Source organism: Coturnix japonica, chromosome 13 (genome assembly GCF_054131305.1).
Source record: "Coturnix japonica strain WE chromosome 13, WE-NBRP24, whole genome shotgun sequence".
Classification (NCBI taxonomy): Eukaryota; Metazoa; Chordata; class Aves; order Galliformes; family Phasianidae; genus Coturnix; species Coturnix japonica.
In genome coordinates, this window is record NC_140675.1 from 2,062,575 (window position 1) to 2,080,780 (window position 18,206).

Here is an 18,206-nt window from a genome sequence, read left to right on the forward strand (position 1 = left end):
GAAAGAGGCAATCTATGAAGATGATTTTGAGAGCCCAGTCAATAAATTTTTCATCAGGAACGAGGGATCTCATCCTACAGCCATCACCTTTACATCAGGATGGGTCTATGTTATCCATACTGAAACCCCCAGTGGCCCTCAGGTGCTGTAATACAACAGGCTGCCCAATTGATGGGGAGACAAGAGTGCCTACAGCCAGATGCAGGCTCTGAATGGTGGTGGAAAGGTCTGAGAAAGGCAGAGTACCATCTGCTGCCATGACTTAGGCGTCCAGCCCCTAAGGTAATCCAGTCTGGACCCATTAGGGTCTTGAGACAACAAATGTTTAAAGACCAGATTAGAGCAGGAATTCAGTTTAAAAAGATCGATGGACAGCATAATCAGGAAAAAATATCTGTTAAACAGGCCCAAGCACTGAGTATTTATAGTCCAACCTTTTCAGCCAAACTAGATGTGAATGTAACTCAAGAAGGGTCTGGATGGGGGCTCTGGCAGAGCCAGAGTTCTTTGTGAACCCCTATGAGGTTTTGGCCACAGGTTTGGCATGGAGCAGAATAAAGATACATCACAGTTGAAAAGCATTTATTGGCTACCTATTCTACACTACAGGTGGTAGAACCAGTAGCTCAGATTTCAGAGGTTATCGTTAAACAACAAGGCCAGTCCAGGGGTGGGTAAAAGATCTAACACACATCTCTATGATGGGGGTGGCCCAATCACAAGCAGTGGTGCGCTCAGTTGTTCTGCTTGCCTGCTCCTCAAGGAGTTAGGAGAAATCTATGCCTGTTGCGTGTTCGAGTGCGTGTGCAATGCCATGTGGAGGGCTTATCGCAATAAAGATTGGCGGATTTGCTGCGTAGACCGGTCAGAACTCAGATCTGCGTTGTGCTTCCTGCGGCACCAAACGCCCAACAGTGGCAGTTCCGTGTATTGGCCAGCAGGTGGCAGCAGAGACCACGGAAAGAACGTCTGCGGGACAGACCCTGGGGATCCGTTCTCTTTTGATTATAGGGGAAGAACACAAAGATGGAAGAGGAGGGAAGGGGGAAAAAAAAAAGAAAAAAAGAAAAAACCAAACCACAGCAAACAAATAAAAACTTCTCCAAACGTAGCAAACTTGAATGTCTGTCAATAAATAAATGAGTAATTGAATTGATGTCCGTTTCAGACAGTCCCCTGTAGAATCAGGGTAAGGGTTAGGATTAGAGTTACATTGCAGGTTAATGCTGTTATCTTTACAGCTCCTGTGAGGGTTGGGGTCTGGGTCAGGTGTTTAAAAAATGAAATGAAAAAAGAATTAAAAAAATATATTGAAAGCTTCAGATTTCCTTAATCTTTGTGGGAATCATATAATGTGCAACTCAGATCTACCTCTTCGTGCAGTGACTGCCTGTAAATTTGCTAGAGCCCAATATAATATGGCCTTGTGCTTTCCGCTAACTCACCTTCATTTCATTTTCATTAAATTTGCTTGGTAGTCAGATTTTGGTGTGTGGATATTTCAAAACAATCTGACATTGGCAAAAAATTAAAAATAAATAAATAAATGCACGACAGCATCAATTGTATCAATTTTTATAGATAAGAAGAGCAGTTTTCCTTAGTTTTCTGTGCCTCTTTACTTTCTTACCCTCTCCCCTTGTGTGAGAAACTCTCAAAGTCAAAGATTTCTAGTTAGGCAAAGATGGCAGCGATAGCAGCAGTGCTTATTCATTATTGCAATACTGCGCGCACATCCCCTGTTGGCAAGGGAGAAACTGCACACCAGTCAGTGAAATCAATTCTGTTCTGTGCCCTAAACCCACTGCAGGTGATGCTCTCATGGCTCTCATTGGTTGAGCATCTCAGGCTCACAGACTCCTCGAGACTGTGGCTAGGATTCATTTCCATATAAGGTCAATTAACAACCTCTTGTTTTTAGGTCTGCCTTGTACTTTTCTGCGGACAGAGAAGGGCAATGTTTCCAAAAGTCAGTACATTCATTCTGTCCTGTGCTGGGCTCTACCCACCCTGTGTATTTATCTTGTGCTTGTCTCAATTCTACCCATGTCAGAATGCCCCCAGTCTGAACTTAACTCTGTTCAGCAACTTTCTTGGTGCAAAAACTACTTATACAGCTGTTTTACAAGAGGGTTATACATTCAGTTAGGGCCTACACTATGTACTGAAAATACTGGAAACTTCCACTGCAAAAACACGATCTACCTCTCCCATCTGTGCAGCCTTGCAGACCCAGAGCATGCCAGGTTATTTCTGCTTTCATAGCATTTGCATGCTGTAGGGTGAGCAAAAGGTTCTGCTGCTTGATTCTTCTGCAAGAGCTGCCTACCGGCAAATGGTTGCAGGGATGGAGGATGTGACAGAAAGCATTTGTCTCCACAAGAGCAGAGTTACATTCAGTGCAGAGAGTGTGAGAGTCAGGTTGGTGTGGAAAAGCACTGACACGCTGGGGATGATGCAGTGCTCACATGTCTAACACTCACAGACATTACTGTCAGAAGGATGGTGCTGTGTTGTGCTTCTACCTTTGGCAGCCCCTGGAGAAATGCTATGGCACACAGAACACCTTTGTATTGCACTGACTGCTGCCATGCAGCATGGATTTCACACCAAATCCAGAGGAGCATGACTGCATCTAACTGCCCTGAGAAAAACTACTGTAGCTGAAGAGATGAGGAGGCAGCTGCTCATCTGCAGAACAAGCAGCACTGCCAGACATTGGGCCAGGTGAGCACCTCCTGCTGCAGCGTGATGATGACAGGGCTGGAGATGATCTGCAAAGCCAGCTTAAAAGTGGGAGACGTGAGTCAACATGGCAGGAGGACAGAGGTGTTAGGGAGCAGCCAAGGCATCAAAGAGTATCAAAAGGCTTTGAAAAGTATCACAAAGCAACAGCCAGGAAGACTGGGATTATCATGAGCAGCAACCTGGATGCTAGAGATTATTTGCTGCCATACAAAATGGTAGAGATCTTGCTGCAGACATCCCAAAGCCAGGCAAAATGGGAACCCAGAGCTCTGCCTGCACGAACCCCACAGCCAGAGTGTTGCAAGCTGAGCTGCCTTGCTGTTTGTTGCATTCATCCCAATCCCTGTGAATGAAGACTCGGAATGCAGTTAAGGCGATGACTGAGCATGAGAGTGACTTTATTCATTAAAAGACAGGAGGGCTTGAGAGGTCAAGGGTGAAGATGGGACTTTTCTTGTCAAGATGAGAGTGGCTCAGAGCTGGTGCTGCTGCCTGGTGCCTGGGACTGGCAGCCTGACTCCAAGTCCCCATCTAAGATGCTCAGCTTCACCTCACTGATGCTGACCTGCTCCTGCATGGTGGTGCTGCTGCTGGGACACTCGGGCTGTGCTTGGGATGGGCAGCACTGCAAAGGCGCTGGGTCACAATCCAGGCAGGTGACTGCTGTGTCTGGCAGGCTCAGGTCAGGAGCTTCAGCAGAGCCAGGAGATATGAGAGCATGAACGTGGATGAGCCCCTTGTGTCCATCACTGTTACCATGTGGAAGGCTGTCATCCGAATTGCAGCGATTCATGCTTAATAAGAACTCTCCATTGATGGAAACACACTGCACATCACTACTTGGTTTGGATCTTTGGGGTTGACAAGGGCTCGAATCACCTAGGAAGGCATAGAAACACAAGGGTTAGTGTCAAACGTTTGCAAGTTGAATCATGAAAGGTTGTTGATACTTGGTAATAGAGTGGCGGCAGGAAGAAGCAAATAGGCTTCAAGCAACAGAGCCACTGTCTTGAAAGTGATCCTCATTCAGGTCCAGCTCGTGTGTTGTTTCACTGTAATCTGCTTCTTTGGGTCTACCTATTGGGCAGCAACACTCGAGCTGTTACTGATATCATTGAAAAGAACTGGAGACAATTGTTCTATTCCTAAGAGCTTCAAGGTGCCTAGAAGCACAAATAGAAACCAGCAGTATTTCATCACTTCACCAAAAGGAAGGTCAAACACCTGAGCTGTGAAGAGCAGTTACAGAACCTATGCATAAGATCACACCAGACATACTTTGTTCTAACAACAGTTATGGCACATAGTCCATTTCCTTCAATATTCCCAAAATGAAATGATGTGGAGCATTACAGGGAAAGAAACACTGCACACAGACACTATGACCCTGATTAGACTCAAGCAGCAGACTTAAAACAAGTCAGAGTTTTAGATTCCAGGATATTTCAGGACCTATCATGTGTGAAATTCAGTTACACAACAGTGCCTAGGTGCCTGCGTTTCAAGCAACTTTCAGATCACAGCCATGTAAAACAAAAACAAATTCAGTGCAGAAATAGCAAGCCTGTACCTTAATACTCATGAGATTATCCATTTTTTACTGCATTCTGACTAAGTTCTAAAACTTGCTCATCCCAGTTCACTTCAACAAGTTCCACCAATTCAAGCAACGCAGTTCTGAGATCCTGTGTATGTCAGGCAGATAGAATTGAACAGTGCAGGAATAATCTCTGACAGCTTTAAGAGCTCCGTTCTGCTTACAAACTCTCAGTCCAAAACTATTCTCAGTTTTAAGGAAATGAACACCTGAAGCAGTTGGATCATCTGCCATTTGCCGCATTCTGCTTCTTGGCATCATGATTAGCACAAAGGGTTTTCTGCTGTCCTGCAGAGATGGACAAAGTCCTGCTTACAAATGGACCAGGTTTCAGTGTACAGCAGAGTTTGTACCAGACTAACAAGCCACGTCATTCAATTCATGTGCTCAGGTTGTTATGCACTCCGAAAGGAAACAGAACTAACTGCTGGATTCTGAAGGCAATCTGTGGGGTCCTACATTACCTCCTGATTCTGGAAGAGGAAATTCTAATAGCAAATGCAGAACTTTGATCTTTGTAGACATGAGAAGAGCTGGCATTTAGGAACATTCATTTCAGGGAAATCAAATGATGTGTCTGTATTTTTACTACAGATAGTATAGGGAGCAGCCAGTTGAAGAACCAGATACAAAAAATCCAGCCCATTGGCAAGAAAATACTTCTCCTTAAATTCTGTATGCTATCATGGTACAGAATTAGGCTACAGTGCCACATAGGCCAACCAAGTGTAGAACCAAATCCACAAAATACTGGTAGACAAAGCAGCAAAAACAGGGACAATATTCAGCAGACAGGCCTTTCTACCCACAGCTCAGCATGTTCTGCCATCCGAAAAGCAAGGCCTCTTGTCAAGCTCAGCTATTTCCCTTCTCAGTGTATTCTAGCACCACTGATACCCACTGGTATCCTCCTGTAGAGTGCTATCATATTGTCATCATCCAAAGGGAAAACCCACACAGCAGAGCATACAGCAGTACACCCATGCTCCAAATATCCACCTGAGAAACAAAAAGACAAGCTTACAAACCTGAAGCACCTCAAATGGCTTCCTGACAGACTGGATTGTCTGTCCTTGCCAAAGCCCACATATAGCCCATGAAAAGCTGGCTCTTTCCCTCAGGAAAAAAAAACCTTATCGTCCCAGAGAAAGCATATAACCCTCATTCAATTGCCCTTCCACTCAGCTTAGAGCACTACTAAAACCAGCACCTTCACCTTAGCTCATCACACTGCTGCAGTTCCTTTTACAAGGATTTAACTGGCAAAAATGAAATCAAAGCCGTCACAAGGGATTTAGCACAGTTACGTGTTACTGGCTACGATAGCTGTCAGCACAGTCACCTGTCAGGCTTTGCTGCTGTTCTATTTATGTACAGGCACAACAAGGTTCAGACACAGTGCAATTCTCACTTTGACTGTAAAGAAAAAGGAGGCTTGAAAAGCAGCGTGTGGAAAACAAAGAAACAAGAATTAGAACAACAGTGGGGCCATGGCACTTGTAGGAATTGCTCCGCCTTTAACAGCGATTCAAGAAGGATGAGGGCATCCCAAACCAGACCAGTTTGGACAGATTAACAACTGCAAGTAGTGGGTTCCAAAATTCCAGACATGAAATCAAAGCTGGAAAAACTCTTCACATTTTCATCTCTCAATTTTTAGTACATTGTGCATTACAACGGAAACAATTCTTCACATACAACTTGGAAGCTAAAGACAAGTCTGACAAAACAGACTGCACAGAAATGATGGATAATTAACAGAGCAAATTGCTCTTTCAAACACTTAGTAATAGAAAGAGATCTCTGAAGTTGCTGTTCTGTAGAGCCCCAAAGCAGTCGCTTGAGGCAGTTCAGGATTAGCCTGAGACAAACCAGCCAGCTGTGTGAACTGAGACCAATTGCACTTCTTCTATTTTACTTTCATTCTATGTGACCTCACTAAGCAAATATTGTCTAAGACCATGAGTATCACATAAATGTGCAGATCTCAAGCTGCTCACTTATCTAGTACCCTTGGCATGATGCTTTATTTTCCTCAGCTATTCATCTAGATTGTGCCTGTTGATTGTGCAACAACAGCCTGTTGGTCTCGATTACCTGTAAGAGGCTTTAAATTTGGCCAGGAAAAATCATTTGAGGATAAGTAATTATCTGGGACTCAGTAAGGCAGTCTTCCCATGCTTTCATAACAGCCGAGATACACACACACACAAACTCATGGAACCCCACTGCTTTGCACAATCCTGTGCACACTCACATGTGTCATGCACTGATTTCCCAGCCAGTCCTCATGGGGTCTATTACTTAGGACAGGAGTGCAGGGGAGCAGCCAGAAGCTGTTTGCATTCCCTGCTGTCTGCTGGGCAGCTTTGCTGGAGATGCTTGGGTTGCTTTGTTTTTCCTTGGGAGGTGGGAAGGAGCTTTGGGTTGGAGGCACATCCCGTGCCAGAGCATCCCAATGGCACGTGTGGGGCACTGATCTGCAGCAGATGAAGGGGAGGAGGTCCCAGCACAGCTCTGCACCATGCTCTGCCACACTGGGCAGCTTGTTCCTGGCTCAGCAGCGCCATCAGACAAGGAGCAGGGAAGGAAATCAAGGATGGGGGGTACCATCAAACGCAGTTAGTGCATGCCTGTGCAAGACAAACAGACCCAGAGCTTGCGGGTTGTTCCTGCTTTTGTAGCATTTGTGTGCTGTAGCTGAGCAAAAGGTTCTGCTGCTTGAATCTTCTTCTGCAAGAGCCACCTACCGGTAAATGTCTGCAGGGATGGAGGATGTGACAGAAAGCATTTGTCTCCATGACAGCGTAGTTACACTTGGTCTAGAGAGTGAGAGAGGCAGGCAGCACTGCCTGATGTTGGTCAGGGCGAGCTCCTCCTGCCGCATCACGATGATGGCAGGGCTGGAGATGATCTGCAGGGACAGCTCACAGGTGAGAGCCAGGAATGGACACGGCGGGAGGACAGAGGTGTTAGGGAGCAGCCACGGCAACAAAGAGCATCAAAAGGCCCTGAAAAGCATCACAGCCACAGCCAGGAAGCTTGGGGTTTTCATGAGCAGCATCCAGGATGCTAGAGACTATTTGCTGCCATACACAACGGCAGCAGAGCTCTCGCTGCAGGCATCCCAAAGTCAGGCAAAATGGGAACACACCCAGAGCTCGGCCGCACAAACCCCACAGCCAGAGTGTTGTAAGCTGAGCTGCCTTGCAGTTTCTTGCACTCATCCCAATCTCTGCGAATGAAAACTCGGAATTCAGTCAAGGCGTTGATTGAGCACGAGCGTGCCTTTATTCAATAGGAGAAAGGAGGGGGTGTGAGGTCTGGAGGAAAGATGGGACTCATCCTCTCTTGTAATCATGAGAGCTGCTCAGAGCCTGTGCTGTTGCCCGGAGCCTGGGACTCGTGTCCTGATTCTGTGCCCCCCTGCGAGATGCTCAGCTTCTCCTCGGTGATGCTGACCTGAGCCTGCATGGTGGTGCTGCTGTCGGGGCACTCGGGCTGTGCTTGGGCTGGGCTGCACTGCAGAGACATTGAGTCCAGGCTGGTGCCTGAGGTGTCTGGTGGGCTCAGGTCAGCAGCTTCAGTAGGGATGGGATGAATGAAGGCTTCAACCTGGAATTTATCTCCAATCTACTTTTAATACCTTCATTCGATCAAAATCTACTGTCAATACCTTCAAAGGAAAATGATGCTTTGGGAAACAGAACTTGCAGGCTGAGAGATAAAGCCAAGGTCTTTAGATAAAAATGAGAAAAGATTTTGCTTGTCATTTCGTAACTGTGATGAAATTCGTAATTTTTGTTTGAGCTACATTTTGATAGAATAATGTGGTCGTAATGTGCTTGACTACAAGCATGATTTCCACATAAAGCTGACTCTTAGCAGGAACTCTGTTTCCTTTAGAAGCAGTGAACCCTGGTAGCGAACAGCTTTTCTTACTTCTAAAGACCCTGTCAACCCAGCACAGGACATGCAGTTTGCTAGCATTAAAGAACAAGTTTGTATTTTCCTTGTAAGCAATGTCGGAAGAGAAAGACAACACACATTTCAGAACCATTTTGGCCCCAGTAAAAGTGATGCCACGGAAGAGCTCCATCAAAACTTATGCAAAAACATAAGTTCAAGTGGGCAAGGCCTTATGAAAATCTTCCACACAACTCAATGGAGATTGGGGTGGGTGGGTTTATGAATAAGAATCCTTAAGAATTTTCTTCTAAGAGACTTAAGAACTGTCAATATATATATATAAAGAATATAAACACTAATTCTGTTACTACAAATAAATATATCCAAAGGGTTAGGAGACCAACCCGATCATATCACAAGCTCTTTGATGACTGTAAACGCAGTCATCAATACGCAGAAAAAGATTTAAATAGATTAATATGAATGAGTACAAATGTACAGAAAGAACAACTAGGAATAAAGGTGGAGAAATGAAGGCACAAAGTGAGACGAGTCTGGCAAAAATATCACACAGAAAAGGATGCAATTCTTTCAATTTATTAGTAGCAAAAAGCTGCATAATAAGTCCTAGTTTGCTCCTCATCAGAGAAGCAAATCCTATTGATAAGGTTGTGAGGAGAGATTTTGCATCAGTTTTCATAAAAAGGTCAACTGTGATGAATTAAGGTTGTTAAGAACTAACAAAGAAGTAAAAAAAAAAAAAAAGGCCTAGAATACAAAAGTAATAGGGTAGAGAAGATACATAGCTTAGATCTCTCCGAATGAGCTGAATCTGCTATATTCCTACTGCATTTCTAAGGGACTGACTCAATCAATCTCAAAGCTGTTAACGATTATGTTTTTAGAACTTAGGAAAGCCTGGTGATGAACCAGATAACTGATACAATGTACAGACTTCTTTTGAAGAGAGGAAAAAAAAAAGGGGGGGAGATGATGAAAAATGATAGACCTGTCAGCTTAACTCCAGGTCCTCAGAAGAAAGAAACAGTTTAGAACAACTTAGAAGAGATAGGTATCATTCAACACACCTTTGTCAGGAACAAATTACTATTAATGATTCTAATTTACCCCTGTGAGAAGGTGTCAGAGCAACACAGAGTGGACGAGATGCCAAGAGAGTTTCCAAAACTTTACTAAATTCTCAGGCCAGATAAGCAGCATGGTTTAGATGAGCTATAGAAGGATGAACATCTGTAGGTTGCTCCAAAAATAATGCCTCCTATTTATTTCCACGGACATCACAGTAGATACAAAGAGCACAATAACACTGCTTGATAGAGTAAATTCTCAGCTACTAAACACTATTTCTCAACTCAGATGCTAGCATTAGCTATGCATTTTCACCAGCAGTGAACAAGAGCCTGCAGGTCGCACTTAAAAAATCTGCATGGCCATCTGGAACACAGCTTGTCTTTCACATCACTGTCACCAGTGCTGAAATGTACCATTCACTGCCTCACTGTACTCACATCCACTGATTGGTCACTGTACATGTCCAGCAAACGTCAATGGATGCCATTTTTTCTGCACAGAGAAATTCAGTTCCATTCCTTTGCTTCATGTGCACTTCCATGACAGACGCTATTTTGCCTCTGCTGCCACTTATCACACAGCAACAAAACAGAAGGGGATCCTGGTGGGAAGGTTCAAACTCTACTGCCATACCACCAACATCTGCCTCTGACATCCTCAACCAACATAATAAAATAGGAGGCTTTACTTTCAGAGCAGCTCTTATAAAAATTGCTTAGAAAAAGTACTCTGAAAGTAGCTCTCAGTCTCGCTGTCAAAATGCATAGCTGTTCTAAATGATCTTCTGCAGGACCTGGTCACAGAATTGGTACAATCCAATATTTTTATTAAAGATTTAGATGAAATAGAAAGTATGTTAATTTGATTTGTGGATGAAACCAATGTAAGACAAGTTTGCATTGGAATTCAAAATCATTTTGACAAACTGGAAAAGCAGCCTGAAGTAAACAACTGCAATTCAATAGGGTCAACTACAAGCTACTACAGTCAGGCAGGAATAATCAATGCTACAGACACATGAACGAGGAGCAATGACAAGGTAGCATTTCTACTGGAAAACGACAACATTCTGCACTGCTGAAGACTGCAAGCTGCATGTGAGCCAGCCACTCATGTACCAAAGTGCAGATACAATTCTGGCTGGGTATTAAAAAAAACCTGTACGCTGGCAGGACACACAAATTAATCTGTTCTCTCTGCACTGTTAATCTCTCTGTTAGAATTCTGTTTCCAGACTCAGGAAGCAATTCACAGGGAGACTTGGCACAACTGAAAAAGGTCCAGAGGACATCACTGAAAAGCAAATAAGCTTCTTCCTATGGCTAGTCTAGGTAAGACAAAGAATATATATGGCAAGGACTTCCTATGGCAAGATAGGACTTAAGACAGACAGACAGTTCTAAACATGAGAGTTGTATGAGCTGGAACAGATTACTTACAGAGTCTGGTAATCCCAATATTAGAGATCTCTACAGAAAACTTAGACTAACCTATCAGAAATGATGCAGCTAAGTTGAAGAAAAAAGATGGCTGGTGGAGGTCACCGCCAGCCATTAGCTTCATTAATTTTATGCAACCACAACTAATATGTAGGAACAATAATTCCAACATTAACTGGCAGAGAAAAGGCAAAGGAGTAACAGGACATTTAGAGGACACTTCTGCTAGAACAGCACAGGACAACTTTGATTGGGAATGAGATGTGTTGGTAAGATACCCAAGACTGGAAAATCAATCGCTATTGGACACAGCAGTATTTAAAACCAAATCACTGTAAGGTCAGAAAACAAAAAGATGAGAAAGTATAATCCTGTATCAATATGCACCAATGGAATCAGGCAGTATAAAATGAAAGCTTGAATAAAACTTGCCTATGGTACTGTTAAACCTAGGAGGATTACAGGTCACTCCTTGCAACCTCACTCCTCCTCACAGAAACTCCAGAGAAGATCAAAATGAACAGAATTAGAATGAGCTTTCATTGATGAGCCGTTAGGAACAAATAGATTACTGAAAGCTGTGTACATTTTATCAGCAGCAACCAGGTTTGGCAGGGCTGTTATCGCTGGGTCTTAGTTTATAGAGGTATAGATGAAGGGGAGAGGCCATCTGGGCAGAGCTGCCAAGTGAATCATAACAGATCAGGAGCACAGGGCTTCCCTTCAGAAGGCTGAGCTGGGAACTCATTGGGAATTCTTTCTCTTACCAATTTCATCTGATCTCTTCTCTCTAAATCCCTTTTCTATTCCAGGCTTTGTTTCTCTGGGGCCACTTATAACACTCCTTTGTTGTGACTGAAGGAAGGAAACAAAAGAAGCAGGAAAGCATTTTGCTGTATTAAAAGCACAAAGATGGAATGTTTTGTTGACTGAATGTGCACTCTGCATTCTTAACTGTTCTGATCCAAAGCACAGTAAAGTCTTCAGTTGCCTTGGGTCACATTCACAGTACAAGTCAATATTTCATCAGTCTGGTATGGATTACAGAGGACTGAATTATCTCAGCATAAATTCTGGATTGCATTTTATATAGTCCATGGACCTGATATCTCCTTTCACTTTCCTACCTGAATTTTAGCAAAGGCTGCAGGTAGGTGTCATTCAGTAGGGTTTCAATAGACACGTTTCCAGGTCTCATACTGATAGGAAGGTTAGACTCTACAATACAAAGAACAGATTACAGCCATAAACTATGCCTTCTCTTCCACCCTCATCTCCACTCCCCAGTATGATACCTTATTTAACTTATAATTGCAGTACGATTTTTCTTTTGGGGTTGGGATTCTTATCAACTCCACCATTAAGCAAGTGGAATAAACTATATCAGGGCAAACTACAGGCAGGTAAAAATAACGTCTGCAATCTCTTTTCTAGAAATGAATTAGGTCTGGTGCTATAAAATCTCTAACAAGTTGGATTAAAAGACAGACTCCTCTTACATCTTTATTCCCAACAGAAATAGCACTGCTACTGCTGGGAGATTTATTCATGTCACAACCAAAGCACTTCACATTCCCAAGAAGACCAAGTCCTTTGGCTTATACCTCTTGTGACATCCTCAATACATTACCCTTTCCATCCACAGACCAGGGTATATTAGAGATTAATACAGCTCAGCAACTCAAAACACACAGATTGTCAGTCTCAGTAATCAGCCTGAAGAATTTAGAGGACAGTTGTTATTTACTGAAAGTGATAAGAGACCCAGCAGAACACTTAACTCTAAATAAACAATGTGGAAACTTCACTACCCAGAAAGTCCTAAGTGGCAAATACACAGCTCAGATGTTCCTGAATATGGTTTGATTGCATCCATGCTGTGAGGCAGCAAAAGCAAAGGGAGGGAAAGCTTAAGTCAGAAGGCAGGGGGCCCTTCTCACATGGATCTGCTCTCGGTGTTTAGCACTGGTTTGTTAGTTCATTAAGAGTGTGTTAGAAATCAGTCTCTCCATGCTTCTCACCAGCTCCATCGTGCAACAGCGTGGCATTTATTACAATGCACTACTCAGTAATGGGGCCTTCTGGCATGTGAGCAGCAAGGGGTCATACAGAGCCTGAAGGGAGCTGGCAGGGGCTTTGTGCAGCACAGAAGTAACTGCAGAGACAGTTCTTTGCTTCTCTCATAAGTTTCCCTGTAGAGAAGTGTCCCATTAGAACAGTAAGAAGACGGCAACCAAACCCCATCTCCTTAGAAACATGCAATGATTTACCTATTCTACCCTACCACAATGAAGTGCTTTAGCACTTTACCTATCTTAAGCTTGTATTGGTTTCTGCTCACCCTAACGCTGGAAATAAACCCATTCTCCAACAAGCTGTTGCTGCTCACACAAGGACTTGTGATGGAGCTCTAAAAATAGCCAAGTGGCACAACAGAGAGAGCTCCTGCATTCACGCCAACACCAGGATCCAGAGCCCAGGGAGCTGAAAGGGCTGATAATAGCCTCCATCGCTGGGCACTAAGTGGTTAGGCTTTGCCAGCTGCTGAATTCCTGCCAGCCATATGTCTGATATCCTATAATAACCAGCCAGATGTTGGGCTAAGGTAAAGCCTGACAGAGTTCAGAAGGAAAACGGTGTGCCTGCCTCTCATGATCAGCCCTTGCTGATCTTTGAACTCGGCTGTTATCTTGAAGGAAAGCCTCTTCTGAACTTCGGCATGAATCTAATTAATGAGTTAATTCCCTGCTAATCTATTCTCCTCTTTGTGTCCGTTTCATGATTAATTTAGTTCCAGTGAATTTCCTTTACTGACTGCAGAGTAGAAACACACTTCCTACCCTATTAATCTCCACTTCTGACCCATCAGTAGGGGACTAAACAAGGGTAAATGGCTCCATGCTTTTATTTTCTGAGCCAAGTGATTTCTAGCAACGTAAGGTGGAAGGAAGTAGGGAAATTCTGCAGGCACATCATGCCACTACTGTAAGAAAAGGTGGAATAAAGGCTGTCGATTAATTGAAAATTCTGCCCAGTTACATCAACCACACATCTAACAGAGAGGAAAGAACAGCAAGGCTACACACTGCATAGGAATGTCATTCGGATGTAAAGGATCAGATAAATAGCCAAGCCCAAACACCAAGAAGATAAAATCTGTTGAGGGAAACATAGCAGGGATCTGGGTTTTGTTATTCCTGAAGTTCCAAGGCTCCCTCATATATTTCCAAAGATATTTTACTGGTGTGGAAGAGAAGATCTTAACTGGAGAATGCACAGACTTCTCTGTCTACCTCTGCCTCCAGCACTCTTGGGAAATAGAAGGAAATTTGGCCTGTTTACCTGTCTGCTGAGGTAACAGTTACTCTTTCAGCATCTAAGTCTTAGAATGAAGTCCTCTTTGCTGAAAAACGAACATAATCTGCTGTTTAAACTAATAAAAGAACAACAAACCAAAATCAACCTGCATTACTGTTAGCAGCGTACAGACATGACAGAAAGCAGCAGTAAGGCTGACATTTTCTTAGTTAAGCTAAACGACTAATAACTACCTGGAATAACACGGGGAGTGAGCACAAGGCTGCAGCTTTATACCTCTGGATCCCATTCAGGGCCAGGCTGTTTATTTCCTTTAATGCTTTACATCTGTTAGCATTAAACCACACTATCAGCTCTGATGGATTTACATGTATCTTGCTGTTGCATGCATCTCTTGAGAGGCTGAGGGATGGGAAAGGTTACCTTCCCGCAATTGCGTTCCTACCCCCATAGCTCTCATGCAGCCTTCAGGGAAGCATTAAAAAAAGAAAAAGAAAAGTAAAGAGAAGCAAAACCCAAAGAGCTTCCTTCTCCCATGAATTAAACAAAATGTTCTGAGGCTGTATAACATCCATAGGAGAAGAAACGCTGCCGGTGATCAGCATCGCAAACCTTCCTTCTGATGGCACAACGTGTCAAGGACATTTTTAATGAGGGATCAAGGACACTGCTTCTTGAGAGTCATCTTGTTTAAGCTGTGCTAACTGTGGCTTTCTTAGCATGCAAACCCAGCACCTCACAAGAGAGGCAGGAAAGCACCACAAGGCAAAGAAGTATCCTGCTTGCAAGGCTGTTCCTGTCATACCTGCAGGGGAAATAATCTCAGATGTTGCAGAGAGCATCTTTCTATTGATCCTTCCCCAACAGCCGTTAACTTAGAGCCACTCAGTAAGGAGATGGAAATGCCAGAAATGAGGAAAAATACACCAAAATAAGCAGAGACCTGTAGTGAGCCTATCCATTATCCACTTTCTGATAAACCCCAGTCCATATGACAGAAACTACACTTCTGAGAAGCCTAAGGAATCAGTGGATGCTGCATTACAGAAGAGTCTTTCAGATATCTGACACTGCTGGGAATAAACTCCTGATGGACCACGACCAAAAGAAGGACATGAGCTAGCAAAGAGAACAAAGATCAGAAGTTATGCAGGGATGCTGAGTACACTGCTCCCAGTTTCTCTCTATCTCCAGGTGCTGGGTCATGCATGACTAGATTTCCCAAGCAGTACCTGGTGTATGGCCAGCAGCAGCAGTATTAGAGGCTTAGCTTTCAGGCCTTGCTCTCCAGGGACTTCCTCCACTTGGAGCAGAGGCTTTGATCCTGAGTAGTACATTTGCACAAAAAGAACCTGGGTATGATTTTAAAGAGAGAGAGAGAGAAAAGTGAACACAAGCTTTGCTTCTGCATCTTATGTCTCCAATCTGCTCCTTGAAAATGGCAAAGACATCTCAGACATATTGTCAAAGGACCCAACTAATTTTTCAGCCTAATCCATTCTTTGTATCTCCATGAAAAAATAATATATATATATATGTATATACAGAAAATTCTTGAAATTAAGGCAGTTTTTCACTTCCATGAAAGCAGGGAGGGATCTTAGGTCTCAGCTTCTTATGGGGACCCTCTATCTTATTCACTGCTCCTGTGCTGCCCACAAGCTGCCAGCATGACATCCTCATCCACTCAACTCTCTCTTTTCCATTTCATCCTTTCTGGACTAATTAGGTGAGAACCGTCTTCAAGTCAGACATAATGCTGAAATCTAAAAGATCTAAATATAAAAAGTGACATCATTTCTTACGGGCATGCATTCCCACCTGAGAGACTCTGGTTTCCTTCACAACCCCTCTTTGTGGCCAGCAATCTTCCAAGATTATTACTTAAAGATAAAATGGTTTCTCCAACACATTCATCAAATCAGGTGATGATAAGGCTGATTAATCCAGGAACCTCCATCCTTCCTGAAAACAATAAACTGCAAGGCCTACAGACAACAGGATGGAAAATATTACAAAACTTATTTTAAGAAATGCTCTGCTTTCTCTATCGAAGCCATCCTGAATTCCTGTCTTCCTACATGTTAAAGGATAACACATAGAATCACAGAACAACCCAATTTGGAAGGGACCCATAGAGATTACTGAGTCCATACTGGACCACCCAAAAATCAGATTGTATGTCTGAGTAGATAAATAAGGACGGTTCCAGAGAAGGTGATTAAAGTCATTAGAGCAATAGGAAGGCTAAAAAATATGAGTGTCTTTCGTGACCAGATGCACAAGAGAGACAATCATTGTTTACAAAATAACTGGCAATTTGGGCACTCCCAATTATTCTCTCTTACAGCAGAGGACAAAAATGCATTTGCAAAGGTGAAAGCGCAGCTGAAGAGAGGAAACATTTTCTGAGCAACACACAGCTGATCTATGAAACTCAACTGATAGACTCAAAAAGCATTAACCACTCGTACAGAAAATAAGAACATTGGAACATTTCATTAGAAAGGATTATTGTTATTATAATTACTTGGAAAGGCTATAATTTCTCACATTTCCAAGTATAAATAAATAACTGTCTGAAGATAGAAAGGCATTCCCCCATATGGTGGGAATAGTTTGTAATTGTCCACGATGGCAATTTCTTGCATCTCTCTGAAATCTCTAATGCTGGGCACTGTCAGGAAGGACTCCTGACTGGCTGAACATCGTACAATGGATACTGTCTCATGATTCACATCTTCACAGATGAAAATACAGGTTGTGTGTTACAATGAAAAATAAGTATTAATGCGATGGAAAGCCTGACAAGACAAATCCAGGTAGCAATACCCAAATTCTTGGCTGCCCCCTGCAGTTCAAAGGAGATCAAACACTGTTTTGTTGTTTGATACTGGGAGTTTGCTTGCTATTTGAATACCTTGGACTTTTATCTTTTAATGAGATGCTGATGCTTTATGGAAGATACTGTAGAATGGCATCTTCAGAAACAATTCTGAAGTACACAGTGTAATGTAAAAACTTGTTGAGCAGCCCAGACAGAACAAACAGATTACACAGGAATAGACAGAATAGACAGGAATAGATGCTTTCTATTCCTCCCTTTATTCCTTATTTCTAATGATACTGCCCTGATAGCTCTTCTTGAATTTAGTTTCTTCCATTGCTTACTCTCCCTCCAAGCTCCAATTCCTCTAACTCTTTTTTGAAAGAGGGATTTAAGGTAGTAACTAATTGTTAATGCTTAATAGGAAGCCATTATAGTTTAACAGGTAATAAGATACCATAAATAACACTGCTGGTAATGCACTTTTAAATGGTTAAGGATGTACTTGAAAGCGTAACCACACAAAGCCTGCTTCTGTTACTTTAAAAATGAAACTCATCCTTCCAGAAATTAGCTTCACATCCATCCGAAAAACACAAGTTTTACCAAGAAGAAATGGATGCAGGATTGAGAGACATATTCAGCAAGGGACTCCGACTGCATCAGGGGAGAAACATGGAAAGAACACGCTCTAATAGCTGGAAACAGCTGTTTTTTCTTCTATCCTCTTACAGTGTACAGACCCTGCTTCTCCTTCCTGCTCTGGTGGTGGCCAGTGCTTGGCATGTTGTCTTTGCTCAGCCTGAACTACTGTTATCTACAGACTGGCCGTGGCCAAAATGGCACAGGTCTTCATCTTGTGAGTGAACTCCCCCAGTATTCATGGGAATTGGATTTGAGATTTTAGGCTTTATTTTTTTGTGTGTGTGTTCTTCAGATGTTAAGTATTCACAGAACCATACTCAGGTTGAAAGGGACCTCAAGGATCATCAAGTTCCAACCCTCTGTGAAGATCCGTATGAAGTATTAACATCACATGATCTTATCATCACATCTTTGCAGGCCCAGCTCCAGCCAAATTCTCACAAATTCTTCCTGCTAATATCTCATTTAGCTTATACATCTTAATAAACCCCCACTGTTTCTGAGACGATATAATGAATCGCCACAGGCTACAGCAGCTGGCTTACATGTTTATGCCTCTATGCATATATGTCCATGTACATGTGTGTGCTGGGTCTAAAAACACCAACCTGCACGTATTTACCTCAGTCTC

General features: G+C 43.0%; 1 protein-coding gene across 1 annotated transcript in view; it reads right to left on the reverse strand.

Moving 5' to 3' along the window:
- Positions 1 to 3,129: 3,129 nt before the first annotated feature.
- LOC146758570 (cytosolic carboxypeptidase 4-like) overlaps positions 3,130 to 18,206 on the reverse strand; it is a 101,933-nt gene continuing 86,856 nt past the window's right edge. Inside the window, exon 6 of the mRNA XM_085514565.1 lies at positions 3,130 to 3,627. Within this exon, the coding sequence (XP_085370691.1) occupies positions 3,624 to 3,627 (4 nt within the window). The 3' untranslated portion in view covers positions 3,130 to 3,623. The remainder of the gene's footprint in view (positions 3,628 to 18,206) is intronic.